The sequence below is a fragment of the Triplophysa rosa genome, linkage group LG14 (assembly GCF_024868665.1).
Source record: "Triplophysa rosa linkage group LG14, Trosa_1v2, whole genome shotgun sequence".
Classification (NCBI taxonomy): domain Eukaryota; kingdom Metazoa; phylum Chordata; class Actinopteri; order Cypriniformes; family Nemacheilidae; genus Triplophysa; species Triplophysa rosa.
Genome location: NC_079903.1, coordinates 7,749,639 through 7,772,595, shown reverse-complemented (window position 1 = coordinate 7,772,595; position 22,957 = coordinate 7,749,639). Strand labels below are relative to the sequence as shown.

Sequence of the window (22,957 nt, the reverse complement as noted above, 5' to 3'; positions counted from 1 at the left end):
CACCTAAAACTGTATATATTCTATTGTTGGGTGGAAACAATCGATCGCATCACGCTGTCAATCACTCTCTCTTGAACTGTGTGAACCTTCTCTTCTCACAGCAACATACACTGAATCTGTCTATGACTCGCGCTACAGAAAGAGAACAGAAAAATGCGGGTAAAAGAAATCTAATTAAATAATCCATGCTTTTATACGCTCATAAACGTATTTAAAATAACGTAATACAAACTCGCATGTGTACCGTATGTAAACAGGCAGCAGTGCTGTGCGCGCTGTGTCGCTATGAAAGCACATGTGGGCGCGAGCTGCGCACGGGACGCTCCGTTCATCCTGTATATAACAAGCAAGAAATCATACTAAACTATTTGCGCACGCGCACATAACATCTAACGAATGTTTAAATAAATACTTTTAGCCAAACTAAATGTTGTGGTGTAACGCATTATGACTATCAACGAATACTTAACAAACGAATTAAATAAAACGAAAGTGAAACTAAACATTAACTCGGACGCATCTACAGTGCCAACCTAAACGAGATTTAGAGCTTTAGTGCAAACTCTTTCTCAGCTTCACGTCCGCCCTCCGCTATACCCGTTTTCACTTCACATGTGAGCTGTGAATGGGTCTCACAAAGATATCTACAAAGAGAGGGGATGACGTCATCAACTAGAATTTATCGTTTATATCGCGGGAAGACTAATTCCTATCGTGTGGGGAATTTCTACCGGTATATCGCAAACGATATAATATCGCCCATCCCTACTTGAGGGTCATTCAAATAATTTGGTTGAGCTTTTCCTTTCATGTAATAGTTTGTGTTCTTGTATAGGTTCTTGTAATTTAATGAACACTCATGATGTCTCAAGAACCAATAAGATCTGCTTGTTTTGGTTTCACTATCACTAAATAAGATGAAAATATTAAGTTTTCTCAAAATATTAATTTTGCTTACTTTTATGATGGATGGATGTGCTTTGTAGTCCCATAGAAAGAAGATAACATTACTGCAATATAATATAAAATAGTATAGTATAATATAATGTATAATATAAAATAGTATATTTATAAAATATTTTCAAGTGAAGAAAGGTCATACACATCAAGGATAGCATACTGTAGGGGTGAGTCAATTATTTGAGAATTTTCATTTTTGTATGTACTATTCCTTTAAATCATGCTCTGGCACAGATGAATGCAGAAGGGCTTTGTTTGATGGCACAACACTTTTTAATGAAGGAACTTCTGATGATCAGATGATCAGAAGACATTGGCAGTGATCTGCGTTAGTGGTGTATAGCGGGAGGGCTTTTGACTGTTGGGTTTCTTGGTATTTGTATCCAGACTGGCTCCTATCTCAATGACAAAGTCTCCTCTGTGGCAGTAACAGGTGACCACGGTCAGTGGCCTCCTTTTAGTAAAGCCAGTTATAAAACAACAGTTTACTTAGACTTGTAAATATTAATAATAATATTAATAATAATAAACTGAAATTTTTTGAACTAAATGAAAATTTGCCTTAGCAATAAACTAAACGAAATCTAGGCTGAGGCACTAAAATTATTAACTGAAAATAAATTAAATGAAAATTAAAAGAAAACTGAAAATAATACTTTACTGTAAATACTTAACATACAATTGTAATTGTATGATTATAGGGATTTTACAGTTTTATTCAGATTATAGTGTTTTTGCAGATTTATACAGTTTGCTCAATGTTTGAAATGAACAGAGGAAAATAACTGTAAATTTCACCTGTCTGATCTAAAATTACACTGTAAACATCAATATCTTGGCAAATGACCATGGTATAAGCGGGATAATCCATAATTAGCCGTGCATCCGCTTTGTGTTGGGTGGTTCTTGGCCTCCAAGAATCCACGGCTAGCCGTGCATTAAAATCCTAGCTGTGGATTATCCCATACATGTATTACAATTTTATACGTTATAAATTAATTATACAAGCAGAATTCATTTATAGTTTATAATAACTATAAATCCTCAAACATTTTATTACAATCCCTTTATTCAACATAACATAAAAAGGTTGTCTTGGTACAAAAAGAAAAAAAAACACCATTGACAAGATTTTCCAACATTTATGGAAAATGGCCTTCCCATATTTCTTTTCTGTTATAGAGGGTTTCATCAGACACACACCTGGCCCGAAGTTAACCTCTGGTCTGTGTTTGGTTATAATATAACAATTTATTTTATATTTAATTTATATTATTATTAATTTATATTAATGTTTTATTGTATATTCATTATATTAAATTAACTAATTGCAAAGGTCTACAGAAGTAAAGTTTGGGCCGCGTAGCGTTATTTTACGTTGATGCCGCTGAAACCGTATATACAGTTATGGATAGAAGAAAACATTCTTGGGGCCATTAAAGTTTTGTCAAAAGTATCAAAAATGATGGTGCTTGACAGGCAACTATTTAAAAAAAAATGCTGGTCGGGGAAAGAGTTAATCTCTAAATGTAAGTCTTCCACATACAAACTGTTTCTGCTGAGAAACATTGTAGGTTGTCTCAGCAAAATCCCTCCCATACGATTTGTATTTCGTGGTGTTCTCAGCTGTCTATCCAATACGTCAATTAAAAATGAATGACTATTGACTGTTTGTCTCGTCTTTAATGCGGCGAAGCTACAATTTTGCTCTGCATAACTCAAGTATAAAAACTTTTTTATGGAAACCTTTGGCACAAACTCAGTTTTCTTACCGACACGTGTCTAATAGCGTCCGCGGGGACACAGGAACAGGAGCTCTTAGCCCTTGTAGTGCAGATCTAACTAGCCCAGAGACATCCGCTGGGCCGCACTTCATGCCTTCCTGTGGCTCCTCTAATAGGCTGTTTCAAAGACCAGCAAGACACCTTGTGAAAGCGAGTAAATTAATCCTCTGTGCCGCCGCGGCTCTCCTCTCCACCCGCCTCCTGAAGGGCAGGCGGGCGCACGCTACCTCTCGGCCATCGCTGGTGTCTGCCCTCTCTTTGGTGCTCGAAAGGTCTCAGATGTGTGACTTCAGAAAGCGCTTTCCCGCTTATCAGTCTCTTCCCACCGTCTCCTGCTGTATTGGCTCATTTGCATTTAGTTTTCATCTGTCATAATTGGAATCCCTCCGTACATCAAACGTAGCCAGACCCGGGGCTAGCCGCTTTTGTGGTCTCACATTACGATCGCGTGCCGCACGCGCCAAGGGTTATTTGTCTGACTATGAGGAATGTGCAGGTTTAATGACTTAGTCGGCACGCTCGGTATGCGTGGCGTTTGTGAAACATTTCCTAAGACAACAGAGGACGACGTCCGTGAACGCATTTTAGAAGCAGAGCCCCGCGAGCCAGCCTGAAGAGTGCCTTGTTTTCACAAAATATTCATCCTTCATCGAAAAGCGGGCATATCCGCCTCTCAACTTTGAGGTATAATATCTATATTGGTTAGATCGGCTCCGTGAGATATAATCAAGTCTAGTGTATGATTAAATCGATGAGTGGGTCCATTGATGTGTTGTGTTACTCCAAAAGAGTGTAATAGCTCTGTAAACGCCACTGCTAATGCATCGTTAGCACTATCTACGTGGATATTAAAGTCTCCGACAATTAGTACTTTATCAACGTTAACCAATAGCGTTGTATACATAACCAATATACTTATGTGTGTGTGTGTGTGTATTTTTTTTAATATATATTTTTTGTGTATGTTTGTTTATTCCATGTGTAACTCTGTGTTGTTGTTTGTGTCGCACTGTTTTTGCTTTATCTTGGCCAGGTCGCAGTTGTAAATGAGAACTTGTTCTCAACTAGCTTACCTGGTTAAATAAAGGTGAAATAAATAAAAATAAATACCATTTTGAGACTTAATCAACATATAGGCCTTTGGTAATTAAAAAACCCTTACATTTTGTATATACACGCATGCCGGTGGGGTCTTGATAAATGCACAATATCTACATATGCACATTTGGCAGACGCTGTTTATCCAAAGTGATTTACATTGCATAACAATGTAAGTGTTTTATCAGCATGTGTGTTTTCTGGGACGCCACAACATTTGTGCTGCAGTGTTCTACAATTAGGCTCCAGGTACTCCCACCATTATCAGTATGTTGTCATTTAATGCTCAAAGTTAAAAGACAAAAGCTTCCCACTGATCCACGCGGTAGTGATGAGGGGAAATTAATAATCGAATAAAAGATTTACAGTGCTTCCAGATACCCTTGAAGTCGGTTGTAATCTGATTAAGCCGCTGATCGCCCGTTTACCAATTTATAATAATGTAATAACGTTGCCGGTAACTGATTCTGCTAGCGTCACAAACCACCAAACCATCTCACCATCAACACCTGACAAAAGCTTTTTATCCACCAACTTCCCGAAAGAGGACTTTCCCAAACGGAATAACAGCCGTGCTTTAATGCGCTGGTTTGGCTTTGTCATTGCTCCTCTGTTCAGGCGGGCATTACCTCATTCCCCCGATAACGCATTGTGTGTTTGGCCTTTGAGAGGCGCGCGACCGTGGTGTTGATCAAAGTATAATCTATTTATCGCTCGCGGCACTGCGTGACCGCCCATGCCACATGCTTATCAGATTACCACAGTCCCTGGTGTTGGGATAGTAATCCAGAGCTGAAAACTTGCCATTTGCAACTTTATGAAGCTGCGCGGGGGAAATCTGAATCAGCGTTTCCCCCCATGCCTGAGAAAGTTACAATCTACCCGAGCGCTGATTCGCTCCTCAAGCAGAACCAATTGCAAACCGCTCCGTCCTGGGAGATGCTTTGGGGGAATTTGTGCTTTGCCGACGGGGACTTGTATCCATATATTTGATTTAACATACACGAATGGTGCAGCCTAGATCAGCACAGCGCTGAACGCATCCTAATGCATTATGGGATATCTCCAAATCAAGGCCGCAGCCCCTTACGCCGCATTAATGTTATCAAACATCTTCACGGTTCTGCAGGCTCGCGCGTCTGAGGAGATTCGTGAGTTATTCTCAATAGCTTCGTATTCCAGCGCGAGTGTCAAGAAGATGCTTCATTTCCATATTTTCTCATTTTCTGGTAGCTGGGCTTCCCATCATTGTTGTAGAATTTGCGAGGAGAGAAGCGCGGTTTGAAAAGAGTTCATTTAGACGTTGACGCAGTCACATTTCTTTGAATACAGTTTAGCATTATGTAGCATTAAAGTAGTGTTTCAGCCCGAACCGCACGCATCTTAAGTCCTACGTGCCGTTTTTTTTCATGACGATAACATTAAGAACAGTGAATCAGAGCGTTTGGCATTTAGACTCTCAGGCAAGATGACGGTGTTCTCTTTAATTTGGCTTCACACGGTCGAGATGCTTTACCTTGTTCCAGAAGACCCCTGCTCTTGCATTTTAATAAAGTTTCTATGGCAACGTGGCCATTACTCCAGGAGCGGTAAGTTGTTGAGGATGCTCAGCTGGAGGGGGCTAGTCACAAGTGCCTACACATATCATCCAAACACACCAGGATACAGACATACTTTAGGAAAGAGTTGATTTCAATTTCTCATCCTGGCGGTTAATTTATGCCCATAGCCACATGCCGCGGGGAGCAGATTGAGACGCCGCCGAGGGTGCAGTATAGACGGGATGCATTAGTATTCATTTCGGCGTTTGAAACGTCAACCAAAGGTTCAAAAATTCAAAGATTTGATTCAAAATAGTTGTGTAGTGTGTAATGCTGACTGACTTTATGGGGGAATGATGCTGGAAAATATACAGCTGCACGAAGCAAAAATCAGACCAAATATGGGTTTATATTTATATGCACACATGAGTAATTTCTTCTTTCTGCTTTAGGCAAGAATTAATACAAATGCAAAAAACTAAAATACTAAATTCTACCTTCTGTGTTTAATGACAATTATATGACACCGATAAAATTAAATGGTTTGTTTGGTTTTATGTTTGTTTTTATTATAATTATTTTAATTGTATAAAAAACTGTATTCTAAAAAAATGTTTGTGTTCAATGTGTTGTAAACAATCCAATTTTATACCGTAATTCTCTCAATTTAACTTAACAACTTAAATCAACTTAAATAAAATGTTAAAATTTTAATGTGACATTTCATTTAATTTAAAATTTAAAATTCTCAATCTTACATTTAAACGTAATTAATATATTTTAATTTTGTATTACTAATCTTTTGTGAGGAGAGCGTTATTTCACTTTGTTTCATTCTGTGTGTGTTTGTGCTTGTGATCAATAAAACTTTAAATTTACAGTAGTTTCATAAATTCATGTTTATTTTATTTACTCTGAGACGATAACAGCATTGAGTGGGTTTACATGCCCAAAATAAACAGATATCTATCAAAAATCAGCTTATACAATAAACCTGTTTTCTCGTGTTTACATACATATCAATAAACCGGCTACGCAGAAAACCTTGTTTACATGGAAATTTGAGACTTGTCAGGTTTTTCGCGTGCAGTGACGTCACCAGCAATAGTCTGTCTATTAATTAAAAATGCTGTGGGAAATCGGTTAGAAGCTGTATTTTTATATCTCTTCTGTTATATCTCTTCTGCCGAGCAGATGAAACGGTCTATTGCTTCCCCCCTCTGGAGCTATATTCAATGACCGAAAGCGAGAGTGTATCATGACTGTAGAAGCGATCGATGCTCACTGCACTATTGTGAGGTTTGTTTGACTTCATATCATGTGAAATTCTAACTGGGAACGCAATACTACCCACACTTCCAGGCAGTGCTCGGTTCACGCCATCTGGGAAACAACATCCCAGAATGTGATGATGTCAGCAGTATTAATTTTATTGCAATGGTGCCTGAGAACCTGGAGCCACGATTCAAGTCTACCGAAGGTTTTTCGTACACCACATGACTGTATGACAGTAACTACTCCTTTCACTTCACAGAAATCCAATGCTGCACTTTCTTGAATGTTCGTGATGTTTCAGGAGTATCTCTTTGAAACACTATACAGTATAACTGCATATATTGATCTGAGGTATCATTCATAATTCCGTAGCGCAAACGGTGTGGGAGTTAAGCATTGAAATTCAATAAGGGTTTGTTGCCATTAGTAACCCAACCATAAATACGAGCAATACTAATAAGGTTGCTAATAAGATTGTTAATCGTATTACTGAAAGCTGACATATCTGTTTATTCAAATGCAGATCTAGATCTTGTATCTTGTACAATAATAACTCTGTATGTGTGTGTGTGTGTGTAGCTGGGAGGTGATGCGTTTCCTCCTGTCAAACCTGCGCTGGTGGATGGAGGAGTACAGATTTGATGGGTTCAGATTCGATGGAGTGACGTCCATGCTTTACCATCATCATGGAATCGGTACGCCCAAGTAATACATTAAATATTAAAGGGATGAAATATTGAAATGTCATTTCAAACCTGTATGACTTCTGCAGAACACAAAAGAAGATATTTTGAAGAACAAAGGCAGTACTTATTAACTTGTTTTTTTTTGTCCAAACAATAGAAGTGAATGGGTACTGCCCTTTTTTTTGGTTACCAACATTCTTCAAAATATCTTCTTTTGTGTTCTGCAGAAGAAAGTCAAACTGGTTTGAAATCACACAAACTTGCCATATGTGTTCTTTTAGGTAAGAAATAATACAGATTATGTGTTGAAAATTTGTTTTTGCCCTTGTACTTTTGGACATGTCATGTTGCTGAATTAAAAAATGACAAAATGAAATGCTACCTTCAGGGTTTAATGACAATGATATGACATTAGACCCATTGATAGAATAAATGATGTGTTGGATTCTTTTATGATTTTATGTGCGTTTCTGTTATTTTAAGGTGTGAAATCTGTGAAGTCTTTGAAATACAGCTATGGAGTCTGATTTACTTTGCATGTTATCTGATACACAGGCACGGGATTTTCAGGAGATTATTCTGAATATTTTGGACTGCAAGTAGATGAGGACTCGCTGGTCTACCTCATGTTAGCAAACCATATTGTACACACCCTCTATCCTGACTGCATCACAATTGCGGAGGTGAGTATATTGTAAATGATCTGTGGGTGTTTTTTTAACTGTGCGCAGTTTTGGCCCTGTTTGTTTTAGAAACACTAACTGTTCAAATGTGATATTTACTTGGATTTTATTGTTTTTACTCATTTTGGCACACTAATGTAATGTATACTTTTGTAATACAATATGTATATTTTTGTTTGTTTTAAAATGTCAAAATGCCGAAGGTGGTAGGTTTAGGGTTAGAGACCCTAACCTAGACCTTAACCTTTTAAATAATGAAATTACTGGGTATACAGTTGAATTTTTTATTTTGTAACATAAGGAAGACTTTTGTATGTAGAATATGTATTAAAATGATTTATAATTCACTTTTTAGAATATCATATTAAATTGAATTGAATTTAAATGAATATACTTGTGAATGCATATGTGCTTCGTGATGCCATGGAAGAACCTTTTTGTCTAAATGGTTCCTCAAAGAACCTTTAACGTCTAAAGAACCTTTCTGTTTCACAAAAGGTTTGTCAGATTATAAAAAGTAAGAAAGAGATGATTCTTTAAAGAACATTTGACTGAATGGTTCTTTGTGGAAGCAAAAATGGTTCTTCTGTGGCATCAATGTAAAGAACCTTTTAAGAACCTATATTTTTAGAGTATATATTTTCATATTTGAAAATAAAAAACATAGTCTGGGACAACAGTAATAATTATACATAAAGGGTTAAGAAAAATACATTGCCGTGAATCTTTGGTTAAAATATTTTTTCCTAAGTTCTAAATCAAGAGCCCATCATACTGTATAACAAAAAGAACAAAGTATAACAAAGTTAAAGTCTGTTTTGATAAAAATCGACCCCGCTGTCATAAAAATGCCTGAACTTGCACAAACACCCATTAATAAATTGTTAGCTCGGCAGTTTGTTTTTGTATCTGAACGTATGGGGTTCAGTTTCATTTTGTTTTGAGGGTTGTTAAGAGAGTCTACAGCTTACAGCAGCTTTATGAGATTGTCCTGGTTTAGCCAAGTAAGGGATGTTCCTTAAAACAACAATCCTGTCAAAGAAATAAGGCACGAACACAATCCCTAACCATAACCCACCCTTAAACTGGAGAAAAATAGGGTAATTAAAATGAAGGAAAATCCCTTATCCCAGTGCTATTCAGCCCTGCATGGTCCTGCAAAGTTTAGCTCCAGCTTCTACTGAACAAGATTTTCAGCGAGTAACTTTCGGTTTGCTGCTTGGGTGATCCTTTAGTCTGTTCTTTTGCTTATGTTTTGACAAACTGTTCCTACCAAGGTATCTCTCATGGTCTGTTGAATTCTCTACTTGAATATGGTATCATTCAAAATGACCAAAGTACCTCTAGTCACGGCTCGGTGACCTCAGTCTTGTCAACAGTGACAATGTATTCCAACTCCACAAAGACAAAATGAACCTCTAGAGTCAAAGGGACTCAGTGCATTAAATTAGCACTCAGTGTTAATGTATTACTGTCTAACGCCATGATTAATGACTCCCCTTACTTTTTACGTACTTTCTTCTGTGTTTTGTAATTAGTGGACAGCGCACACTAGAGATATCATCTCATTCTCTTTTATGAGCTCCATTGATGGAGCTCGACTGGGAATAATAGAGTTTGCTTACATTGCAGGAAATAATTGCAGGAAAAAATTATATCAAAACTATAACTACAGTGGTGGAATTTTTGCAGAAGGTTGTTAACCGGCACCCATTGACTTGCATTGTCATTGTGTCCATACAATAGTAAAGTAAATGGGTGCCGACGCTGTTTGGTTACCAACATTCTTCAAAATATCTTCTTTTGTGTTCAGCGGAAGAAAGCCATACAGGTTTGAAATGACACGAGGGCGAGTAAATGTTGACAGAATTATCATTTTGGGGTGAACTATCACTGAAAAAACTATTAGTTTAGTTAGTTGTTAGTTCATGTTAACAAATACAACCTTATTGTAAAGTGTTACCTGTTTTTATAGACTGTTTCAAATTGACAACATAAACAAATGTTCGTGGGCTGCTCTTAACTTCCGGTACACATTCACAAATAATAGAGTGCCTGTAGATTATTTCTGATAACAAGCAAAAAAAAAAAAAAAAAGAAGAACCTTTACTCAGCTAAACTTGTCTCTCCAATATTTTGAATTTAGACTGCAATACCAAACTCAACCCCTAGATGTTAATGTACCATGCGGTTTCTTTAAATGTGACAAAACTAAAGGACCCATTCAACAAGTTGTTTTTTTAATAAAACTAACACACAACAAAATTCAACAAATCGTTTATTTAATACAATTATTATACAATAAAATAATAATACAAATTAAATTAACGTAAATAAAATAAATATAAATGGTTATATTATTTGACACTAGCCAAACACAGAGCGGAAGTTAACTGCAGTCCCGCCGCGCGCTTCCGATGAAACGGTCTATAAGGCATTGTGCCTGCATAATAATGCATTAAGAATGCCGTTATAATGCATTAGAAATACAGGCCTTATAGAAAGTGTTACCAGTGTGTTAAGTAAGGTATAATGTACAGGCAGCCGGTTGTTATCGCAGAAATAAGCCCCGACAGTGTGATCAGGACTTGTATCACACTGAAGGGGCTGCTTGTACATTATCCCGCTTATTACATGGCTACTTGCCACATGAGAAAAAAAACTGGACATAAAATGTGAATTTGAAATATTTTATTAGTTCATTTTTACCGAATGCAGACCTTCCGCGAGGAAAAGCTGTTTAGTTTCGGTTTTAAAGTAAGAAACGACGTTCAAACGCCACGAACAGGCAAATTGGTTTAATCATTTGTAAATATAATGTCATATATGTGATTAAAAGACACATTTGTGTATAATATTAAACTGCCCCTCTCAAAATGATTAGTAGCATCCGGGTTACAGGGTGTTATTAGTTTTAAGCGGTTGTTATTTGAAAATAACAACCCTTGGAATGTCGCGACTGGCCAATCAGAATCAAGCATTCAAATGAGCCGTGTAATAAAGTTGTTCATCAGGATGTGGTTCGGCTGTAGGCGAGAAGGTTTCACACAGTACTGCAGAATCAACAGACATTGAAAGTATGTAAATATGTAAAGAGAGACCAATAAATGTCCTGAGATTCATCTTGTTGTGTCTGGAGATACATCTTGCACCACAGATCCAGGATCTGTTGTTACTAGTTCAAAGGATGCATCCAACCCTTTGTTGTTAGTTCAAAATCATGTTTAAAGTTGAACCGGCAACTTCTCTTTCTAGTTACTGGAGGAACATGAAGGCAGGGCATGTGTGAGAAAGAGGGACATAGGGTATCGTTTCAGTGGATGCTATGGTGGAGTGATACCAGACAGTAAAGCATCCCAGTGCTGTTCCAGTATCAGCACTCTTGAAACATCTCTCATCCAATCAGACCGTATGGGCGCATATTATATGGTGTGATTTTGATGCTAATTTGCTAGTGACCCCACTGGGTTTCTTAAAATGATAGTTCACCCAAAAAATGAAAATTCTGCCATCAGTTATTTACCCTCATGTCATTTTAAACCTGTATGACTTTCTTCTGCAGATCACAAAAGAAGATATTTTGTAAAATGTTGGTAACCGGCACCCATTCACTTTGCATTGGTTTTGTGTCCATACAACAGAAGTGAATGGGTGCCGGCGCTGTTTGGTTACCAACTTCCTTCGAAATATCTTCTTTTGTGTTCTGCGGAAGGAAGAAAGTCATACAGGAAATGACAAGAGGTTGAGTAAATGATGCATCTGTAACATGTTATGTACATTTCTTGTTCTGATGAACAATATTCATATTGTTTGTCAATATTCATAAAGATATTTGGAAGAATGCTTGTAACCAAACACTTCTTGGCCACATTGACTACCATTGTAGGAAAAATAGCTTTTAAAATTTCATCGTTCTGTTGAACACAAAAGAAGATATTTTGAAGAATGTAGGAAAGCAAACCGTTCTGGGCCACTATTGACTACCGTTGTAATTTTTCCTACTATATTGGTCAGTAACTTTTTGGTTACAAGCATTCTTCCAAATATCTTTCTCTGTTTCCATCAACAACAAAAAAAGAAATTTAGGACTCGAGTCCAAATGTAAGACACATTTGGACTCGAGGGTGAGTAAATGATGACAGAATTTTAAGTTTTGGGTGTACTGTCCGTTTAAGCTGTATTTTGGCGGTTTATTGGATATGAGACCTGAAATGAGAGATATCAGGTCACCTGTAAACTCACATAAACACATCTAATGCTTGGTAACATCATTAAAGTTAACCACTCCACATCTTCCACTTCACACTTCTCACATCTTTAGCAAAGAAATTCCTTCTTGTTTTTAAGGATGTATCCGGTATGCCTGCTGTGTGCCGTCCGGTCCAGGAGGGAGGTTTGGGTTTCGACTACCGCCTCGCCATGGCCATTCCAGACAAATGGATTCAAGTGAGTGTTTCTTTCCCTGTGATATAGCAAACATACATAAAACAGAATATGCAGTTAGCTCAAATGCATCCAGTGCAAGTTCCTTTCATCAGCGAATCACTGAACATCCGTCCCACTTCAAATCACGGTCCTACTGTAAGTACAGCTGACACCTCACTCACATTACAAAATATTCCTTTGGGATCGTGCCAGTTTGTTTGAGCCATATCGTACTAAGTGTCTCATTCATCACACACTTGTCCCGTTTGTAATTCAGAAGCGGAGCATGTCTCTGTCTTTCTCGGGGGAATAAGATTCGAAGATACAGAATCTGGATCCTGCTCCAAATCTGTCTGTACAAACTAGACTGACATCAGATAAACAGGACATAACTGTTTTTAGGCAGATTTCTATTAATAGCGTTGAGCTCTCAGGAGATAGGATGCGCTCCATACCTTTGCTCATGTTTTTCAGCCTAATTAAAAGTGGAATCATGGGCAATTCTTCAATGGTTTTCTTCATTAGGATTTTCTGCGAGTTGATTTAAAGCATGTCTTTGTTCTGTGTTGGTTATGTGAGTGTGCATATTAATGAAGATCTTCTCATTATGGATTTTTTTTATTATTCTTGGCAGTAACATAATTCAAACACAACTCTGTTGATCATTGACACCTGCTCTCAAACTAAAAGTTGAATTTGGATGCTTTCTTAATTTTTTCTTCGTCTTTATATATGTGATTATTAATCTAATTAGTGCTTCCCAAACTGTAGCAGTGTTGCGGGGGGGGGTGTGGCTTAGGCTAAATCAAATGTTTTAGATATTCCATTAAAAGTATATTTAAGAATGTTACTGCAAAATTTATTGTGAACTGTGAATTGTGAAGTAGCTTCTGATAGACACTTTGATGTCATTTGTTATGAGGATGCACAAATCTTGTGGTAGCCCACAAATAATGTCTTATACTATAGTATTTACCACAGTAAAATATAATTACTGTAGTTTATTTGGATATTTACTATAGTAATGCATAGTATCTATCTATCTATCTGTCTGTCTGTCTGTCTGTCTGTCTGTCTGTCTGTCTGTCTGTCTATCTATCTATCTATCTATCTATCTATCTATCTATCTATCTATCTATCTATCTATCTATCTATCTATCTATCTATCTATCTATCTATCTATCTATCTATCTATATAGCATCAAGACATTTTATTAAAGTTTACTAGAGTCAGTTCTGTAGTACTGTTTATTACAGTATTTTTTCATGTGATCATTCACATAAAACCCTTACCAACAGGTAATAAGTGTTTATTATTTAAATTTAATTTTAGTATTATATTTTATTGTATATTTATATTTGTTACTACAAAGATAAAAATATGAGGGACTTGTTAGTAAAGTCTCCCTCCCAGTCAGGAATGTTATCACTTAAAACCCATCTTTAAACATCAAAATAGCACATGTAAACATTTTTTTCTTATAATAATTGTTTATTCATGCCTTGAATGTAAATCTACACCCTTGCTTAATTTTGTATACATGGCTTCTTAAATATGCAAATTAGTCCCGACCTCCACTTAATCCAGCTCTTACCAAAAATATACAGCCACAGAATAAAATAAGCGACCATTTCAAAATTATTTTAATTATTCTGAATTTACTAGCTATAGGTCTTTGTTTATGTAAAATGATGACTTTTTTCATTCTGTGAACTACTAACAATAGTTCTCCCAAATTTCAAATAAAAATATTTTTTCTATTTGCATTTATTTGCAGAAAATGAAAACTGGAGAAACAGGTCAAGTTCATATTCACATTGATTTTATCACAGTTTTCATATGTCTTGTTATGCTGTCAGTCTTTCACATTGCTGTTGGATGATTTTATGTCACTCCTGAGGTTTCATTTTGTTGAAATTCAACAGACACTGGACTGAAATGTCCACAATTCATCTAGAAATGCTGATTAATTTAAAATTTGTAATGGTCTCTTAATTCTTTCCGCGGCTATGTACATACTGTAGATGCCTCATTCGAAAGTTCTAGTTACATAGAAAAATACTCAGCAATGGTTTTGAATGATGCATTTGCATATGGGTTGTCTTAAACATGTTAAAAACACCACATAGACTTAAAAACAACATTAAAAACTCCATTCTCACCACATGGGAACCATAACATAGTTAGAGTTGAGTGAATGTGATCTTTTTTCAAGAACACGATGGATGAGCTCTTCTGTTAACCCGTCCTCTTTCAGTAGGACATACGCTGGCAAGAAACAGCCGCAGGCCTGTCATGTCAGTCATTGTGCATGTGAATCAAAATCAATATTCCATCACATGAAAAAATTGTGAAAACGTGATATCAACATGGAGTGAAACAAAGTCTGTAAAAAGGCATGATATATACTGCTTATAGAGAGAAGTTACAGAGCAGTGCAAAAAACGCTTTAGACAGGCATATATATTTACCATAATATATTTGGCTCTTAACAGTCTAAGTTGCCCCAGCATGGGGTCAGGAGCCCCTCTGCACCGCCTTGGTGTCCCACATGGCAATGGGATTTAACTTTCCATTTATGAACGTACAAGACTCATTCTGTTTCGAAATTGAGTAACTTGTTTTATTGGATATATGTCTAGGAGTCTTGTGTCTTGTATTTATTAACTTTCCTATCCACCTTATTGTCTATACCAACTGTCCTGTACAGTAAACGCAAAACGTCTCTGTGCCTTGCTCACCGCAGGGGCGACGGTCTCCGCAGAGTATCATGCATTGCTAAACAAGGTTACCCACAATACAAAGCGCTTTACCAGACGAGCACCATTGGACCATGCCATTTTTCTCTGCCCCCGATGACCCCCGTACAGCTCCGTTTCGCCAGGTTGATTCAGCTCCGCGCTCTGCGTGCACAAAAATGTCCACTTCACTGACTCAGGATCAGTGTTGGGAATGGCATTAAGGCTGCCTGCTGCTTTTATACGATTTGCTTTTTCATACAATTCTGCTCAGCATGCAGTATTTATTTGGGGCTTTTCATCCGACGCCGCTATCGATTCTGTTCTGCATCGGGTTACCGATGAGACCGCTCTTCAAAAACTCTCGGATGACTTTGAGTTTGTGTTGAGAAGGATAAAGAGTGCGTGGAGAGGAGCCGTTGTGTGCGTAGGGGGACTCATGTTTATGTACAGTATTGTGCAAATGTATTTTTGGCAAAGAAATGTGTGAAGGTTCCCTTGCTAATAGATCTGACTGTCAGAAATCTCAGTCAATCCTCTAGGTGCGTCGAACAGAACCTGTTAAAAGTTGAGTCTTATGTAAACATATGCTTTTTAACATATTTGAATGACAATTATGCACATTTTGCACATAAATTCTCATTAGTAATGCATTAAGATGTTTAAATATAATAACTTTCTGGCTTTTGACCTGAGAACGATCAGCCTAAAGAAGTATAAACTGGTTGATGTTTTTTCCAGGCCAGCCTGCCTGATTCAGTCTCATAGACATTCTCATACACGCCCCATCTCAGCTGCGCTTCCAGTGTTGCCCAACCTGTCTGATTAATCCGACCTCTGAGCCCGCAGTGGCAACCAGACTACATCTCCGAGCCTTTGAGAAATTAAGATGTCCTAATAAGAGAAGCTGATAAGGCGTGTGACGCAAGTTTGCCTGATTGTGTCTGATTACCACTCCAAAATGCTGTCGTTTCCAATGGATAGCATAACAAAAGACCTCTAATTTAGCCAGTGCCCTTCTGCCCAAGTCCAACAAATTGAAATGTAATGGAAACAATTAGAGCGTAGTGAAGAAGGACTTACATGGCGATGTCTCGCAAGGGCGAGAACGGCGAGAGAGTAAAGCTCGGCCGTGTTCCCCGGCTTAACATACAAATGTAACTTAAAGTTTGTGATTTGAGGTCACCTCTGTTTGCCAGACTCATTGAAGCTTGCTTGATTTGGTTTTAATGGTCAGTTAAAAGAATAGTTCATCAAATCTTGTTTTGAACCTGTGCAATGCCATAGCAATACCATTTTTATGTCTTAACATAGATCTTTTCTATCAAGTTTGTTGAGCTCAAAAAAAGCTTTAAAGCAATAAAAGTTTATCCACGAACAGTGTTGGAAATTGCTGGTCTAGACAACTTTTTTTACAGGTTTTCCAAAGCAATATATTGACACGCTGGGTGATTAACATCTCAAAATGACCTCTTTCCCCACTAGTGAGCGTCAGCATTTTTGATCATTTTAACAAAACATTTATGCTCCCCAGAATATTTTCTTCTATGAATATGTGAACATGCGATATGTCAAATGAAAGAACTGAGACTCTGCTTTTGAACAAGCAAGATAACATATTACTCTATCTTCATTTGTTCGTTTTATCTGCGCCTGATTGTGTGCAAGTTTCTTCAAAAATATAACAGCCTTAAAAAAATGCTTGCGTTTTGTCAAAGACTTCATCCTGATCAGATTTAGAATGATGATCAAAACATAGTACATTTACTTGTTTTTGGATCTGGGAATGCTGTACTCTTTCAGAAGATGTATAAACAGCACCCCTTACTATATAACAGTGAAAATACAGAAATCTGGAAAAACTCGAGGCTTGTCATAAGTGATGGAAAACCTTGTAAACTGTGGGTAACTGTTTTGTCAAAAATGACAGAAAATCGCATCAATTCTAGGAAAGTCATTATTCAGTGAGAATTCAGTGAGAATCACCTACATTTAAAAATGTTACGAAACCGGGATCCAGACTTTTAAAGGAGCCATTCTTTTGCTGTTTTTGAGGCTTTGATTATTTTTGGGGGGTGTTTAACAAAGGATGTTCATATTTCTAATTTCAAAAAACGCTTTATATTTCACATATTTCAAGTCTATTGTTCACCGCTGTCCCTCTTCTAACAAAACGACTGGATTTCGTCCGGTATATATAAAGTCCCTCCTTCTGAAATGCTCTGATTGGTAAATCTGACCAGGTCTGTCGTGATTGGTTCTCCGCTTAGAGCGTGTGTCTGAAGATGTCCCACCCATACCATATCAGCGAGCTTCCGCTTCTCAGGCTGTTGTGATTGGTCGGTCCCCCTCTCAGTGCACGTGTATTCATAAGCTTTGGCTTTTAGCAATAAACAGTAACAATGGCGTCAACTTAACTTCATCAGTTAAACACATGCGGATCGATCGAAGTGTAACGGAGGTCTGCTAGCGCATGTGCAAACGTCTATCTTTGTTAGAGATCACATTTTTTCCTACTATGGCGAGGGAAATGACAGCGGACCGATTGGGTCAGACCGGTTATATTAATTAACACTAATAACAGAAGCGTTAGTTTTGCTTTTTTATATTGAACCTAAGTTGGATAATAAAACGAGCAGATTGACTAGGAGATAGTTGCAAGCAGGACTTCAAAGGACGTTTCATAGAAGTGTTTTAGAGGTATGCGCACACAAACACAAAATCAGTGTGTTACACAGAACAGCTTTCACAGCCGATGTTAAAGTCATGGAAGCTGTTATTTGACCGTTGGTTATCTTAGAATGTGTGTAGCTGAATTCTTATTACCAGCCGTAGGACTGTGATGAAAGTGAAAGTAATAAGCTATTATATATAATAAACCAAACACTACTCCAGCAGCTCTTCCTCTTCTCTAAGGAAGGGCTCGCCCATTTTTTGGCGTATTCCTTTGGGCGGAGGATAGTGACATCATTTACCCGGGAAGTAAAGGGCTGTAGTCCGAGTCCAGCCATTCTCTGTAGTCCTTGAAAAGTGAATTCTGTTAAAGACAATATCTCGCTTGGCATTGAACTTTGAGCTTTATCATTTTGCAGGTATTATTTATGCTCTAACAGCAACATTAGACACTAACTAAAGTTTGAAAAATGGGATCGCGGGGAATGGGACCTTTAAAAAAACTTTTCAAAACAAGTTGGAGTGCTAGGGGAGTATATCAAGCACAGAAATACTACGTCATACGTCAAACTGTTTTTTTTAACAAGTTGACCATGTTAAGCATGAGAAGCCTTGCACGTTCAACAGTGTTAAGAAGTCAGAATGCATGACATAGCATGATAGCTACGCTTTAAGCTGTCAAATCAGTTATGCTGTCTATGTCGCAAATGGACATCAGTGAAATTATGTCGTTAGTTCTAGATTGTCCTGTAACTCTCGTTCTCAATTTTGGTCCTGGAGACCCAAAGTACTTCATATTTTACCTACTATGACATTCTGGTCTCACAGGAACTTGTAACTCTTTATAAGGTCGCTAATATTCAGGATCATATTCTTAATTATTTTGAAGTGAATCGTACAAAACTATAGAAATATTAGAAAAAAAATAATGAAACCCCTCATGTAACCCAAACCATCACAAGCGTGAAAGCAAATCGTACGAAAATGTATGAATTAGATTGTATGAATTTATATGCATCGGCCATGTTGTAAAATAATAATTGCCAATAGATCGTGTTGCACTTTTACTTCACTATAAGACTTCAAAAGAATAAAGTTAGTATTGCTAGAAATAAGTGAGCATTACGTTTATAGACCAGTTCGTAAGATGTAACCACTAGTCATTTTTATTTTATTTTTAAATCTTAAATACAAAATTAAATCTTAAAGATATTTGTTTTAAATTTTGATGTTCTGTTGGTTGTATTTTGTTTAAACATTTGTGTAATGTTAAAAAACTTGAAACAGGAAGTTCATCTGGAGTAGTGTTGGATCAGCGTTGCTTACGTTTTCCGAAGTGGTCTATAGTGTGTTTTTGTCCTGTCAGAAAAAAATATATGGCAGTAGCAACATCAACATCGTTCATGTATTGACTAAATTGTTTTCGGGTACATCATCTCCCAAATGCAAGAATGTAAAAAAAATGACCATGTAGTTGCAAAATGACATGAGGCTCGATAAATAAAAGAATGTTTTACAATTTTACCCATAATATTCCTTTAATGGCATTCTTCGTGAGCATGTGTACATGTAGAACCACTTCTGAAAATGCTTTTATGCAGATGCGACCCAGATTTGCACCTCTCACAATGCAATGACTCATAATATGTTCACGCTAGACAAAGTTTTCTCCCATTTTTATGTTTCTACACAGTCGTGTGTTACATCAAATCATTTGAGTTTCTTTGTGTCAGTAGGCAGAGGTCATGAGTTCTCACTCACTGGAAAGATCGACAGAATTCAGGAACAGACAGAAATTAAACTGTCAGATGATAATTGAGGGGAAGCTGGGTGGTATGTAATGCCAGAAGATAAACAGCGAAAGAGCGTTTTCCATTTGGCCTATTGCGCTTGGTAGTCATTAGGGGTTACATTTCTCAGCATGCTGCGTTTTGGGATCCATCCTCTTTCATTTGCTTAATTGCACTCGATTGCCTTAGCAATTCAAAGCTGACTGTATATGTGTTTTTTTCTTTAATGCTATGCAGCCCTGAGCTATCAGACAGTTTGGGCCAATAGTTCATTTATGTGTAATGGTGGAAAAGAGCCGATCTGTATGCAGGCAAATCTTTATTCTAGGTCTAAGCTAAAGAAAGAGCATCTACCAATAAAATATGAGCTGCGTGGGTACGTGGATGCACAATCAGAAATGGCTGGGTTAGGATGTGAGATTAATTTCTATTCATCCTATCCTCACAACGTCCTATGCTTTTTACTTAGTTCTTTAACTTTTGGTTTATATAAAATGACCATCTTATATCCTATACGGAAAATCCACACTACAGTTTTAATTGCTATTAGATTATTAATGACAATCTTAAACCTATAATCTACTTTATTACTAAATTTATTTTATTTTTATTTAGCCTAGTTGTGCAAGCACTGTCGAATCCCCTGATTGGGCCTGGGTTCTCCCGAGGTTTCTTTTCTCGATTAGAGTTTAGGGTTCCTCGCCACCATTTGCATACTGTTTTGCACTGTTTGCCTGCCCGGGGGGGCTGCTTTAGAATGTTAAAGTTTTACTTAATTAATATTGCATATAGGAATTTATAGTCTGTTTAATATTTGACCTGTGTTTCTCTCCTTTATCTTAAAAGTGTGCTTCTCTGTGATAACCACTGTGCGTGTGTGTGCGGGTGTGTGTGCGCGTCCGTGTGTGTGTCTGTGTGTGATAGTACATGTTTATTTTGTGTGTGTGGAGTTGTGAGTCCGTGTTTTGTATGTGGGTGTGTTTGAACCTGTGTGCGACTGTGCGTGTCTGTCTTCTGTGTTTTCACCTTTTTTGTTTTTACTTGTATTACTTTAAATGATTGCTTATAGTCAAAATGTTTCATGTACAGCTGTTTTGTAACAATAAAAATGGTAAAAAGTATATATAAATAAACTATATAAATAAAGTTGAGTTGAGTTGAGTAAATGGTTTATACAACCATTTTTGGTTAAAAAAGTTAACATTTAGTAAACATGATTTATAACATTATTTAATTGATTTAAATTACATTTAATCATTTACCAGACGTTTTTATTCATAGCGACTTGTGGGAAATGAAAAAAACCACAAATTTCAGCTGCCTTAAATTTTAAAGCCAAATCAAATTAGCTTCACGAGTCAATTGAATTTAAATTATATCGAACTGACTTTTAAAAAAATCTAGTTGTATTTTGCTTAACTTATAAAATTAAGTATAACAACTTGATTTTTGTCAGTTCAATATAATTGTTCAAATGACTCATAAAGCTAATTTGATTTAAATTTTAAATTTAAGCCATTTAAAAAAAATGTACAGTGTAGAAGCAATGTTTACCGCTGATAACCTATAATTTGACATGCTTTTTTTCTCATTGTCATCACAAAGTATTTTTGTGATTTACTGTTTCCTATACCTAAAATCATCCTATTCTGTGAAAATAAAGTAATGCTATATCAAAGATTAAAATCATAGTGAAATTAATGATTGAAATCAAACTTTGATGCTCATTATTTCATAATTAGTTAAGAGGGTCACATTTATTTACATTTAATTGAATAACTAATTAAAAATAAAATCATCCGTCTGTTATTTAGCAGTGCTTTTCAATGTTAAAACTGCATGACAGTTCATTTATTTAAAATTAAAATGTATACATTTAACAAGAGCAGGGTCATATTAATTTGCAGAATTAATATGGCTGAATTTAATTGTCATTGATGCTAAAGAAGTATGAAAAGTACATCCCGCACTTTGATGTACTGCTGGTGGAGTTTCTTTACCTTAACCCAGCACTGTTCCACAGATCTATTAAACCCCCTTTCCCTGAGTTGTTTGCAAAACAATGAAAATATTAGGGCTGCAACTAACGATTATTTTGATAATCGATTAGTTGGTCGATTATTTTTTCGATTAATCGGATAAAATGTTATTACATCTTTTGCTTATAATAAGTAAATCAGATATGGGAAGAGTATACACAACTGAACTCATTAGCCTTCTCCCAAAATGTTGTGAATGTCTCCATAATTAATACACCTGGTGAGTTGATTCAGGTGTGTCATATTAGAAGCAACTGACAATAGTCTCTCCCAAACGTGGGAGCGAGGGGAGGGTCGGCCAAGAAAATATTTTTTTTGTGCCATGAAAAGTGAGATATTTGTCATTCAAATGTAGTGAAGTACAGTAAAAAGTAAACAGAAAAAGTAATATTTACGTACAAATACTCAAAAAGTGTACTTAAGTACAGTACTCAAGTAAATGTACCCACCTCTGAACTAAATAAACCACCAAATCAGGGTATTTAGCCTATTATGTACTTTCAAAGTGCAAACGCCACAAATTGGGTTTTACTAATATAATCTTTAATTTTGTCATTTAAAACACCTCTCCCCTTTAAACTTTAAAACTGCGCAGCTTGAAGAGATGCATGCAAAACACATCTGACTTTAAAACTGCGCACCTCGCGCTGCACGGAGAGACGCACGCACCGAGAGACACGTCTGACTTTAAAACAGCACTACTTGTGCCGCACGGAGAGACGCATCCACGGAGAGACACGTGTGACTTTAAAACTGCGCACCTCGCGCTGCACAGAGAGACACGTGTGACTTTAAAACTGCGTCACTCGCGCAGCACGGAGAGACACGTGTGACTTTAAAACTGCGCACCTCGCGCTGCACAGAGAGACACGTGTGACTTTAAAACTGCGTCACTCGCACAGCACGGAGAGACACGTGTGACTTTAAAACAGCGCACCTCATGCAGCACGGAGAGACACGTGTGACTTTAAAACAGCGCACCTCGCGCTGCACGGAGAGACACATGTGACTTTAAAACTGCGCACCTCATGCAGCATGGAGAGACGCATCCACGGAGAGACACGTGTGACTTTAAACTGCGTCACCCGTGCTGCACGGACAGACACATGTGACTTTAAAACTGCGCACCTCGCGCTGCACGGAGAGACAAGTGTGACTTTAAAACTCGTGCTGCACGGAGAGACACGTGTGACTTTAAAACTGCGCACCTCACGCTGCACGGAGAGACACGTGTGACTTTAAAACTGCGCACCTCGCGCTGCAC

At 37.2% G+C, this 22,957-nt stretch overlaps 1 protein-coding gene across 1 annotated transcript in view; it reads left to right on the top strand.

Moving 5' to 3' along the window:
- gbe1b (glucan (1,4-alpha-), branching enzyme 1b) overlaps positions 1–22,957 on the top strand; it is a 144,010-nt gene that overhangs the window by 57,087 nt on the left and 63,966 nt on the right. The window contains exons 8-10 of the mRNA XM_057350948.1: positions 7,238–7,353; positions 7,900–8,027; positions 12,375–12,473. Coding sequence (XP_057206931.1) covers positions 7,238–7,353; positions 7,900–8,027; positions 12,375–12,473 — 343 coding nt within the window. The remainder of the gene's footprint in view (positions 1–7,237; positions 7,354–7,899; positions 8,028–12,374; positions 12,474–22,957) is intronic.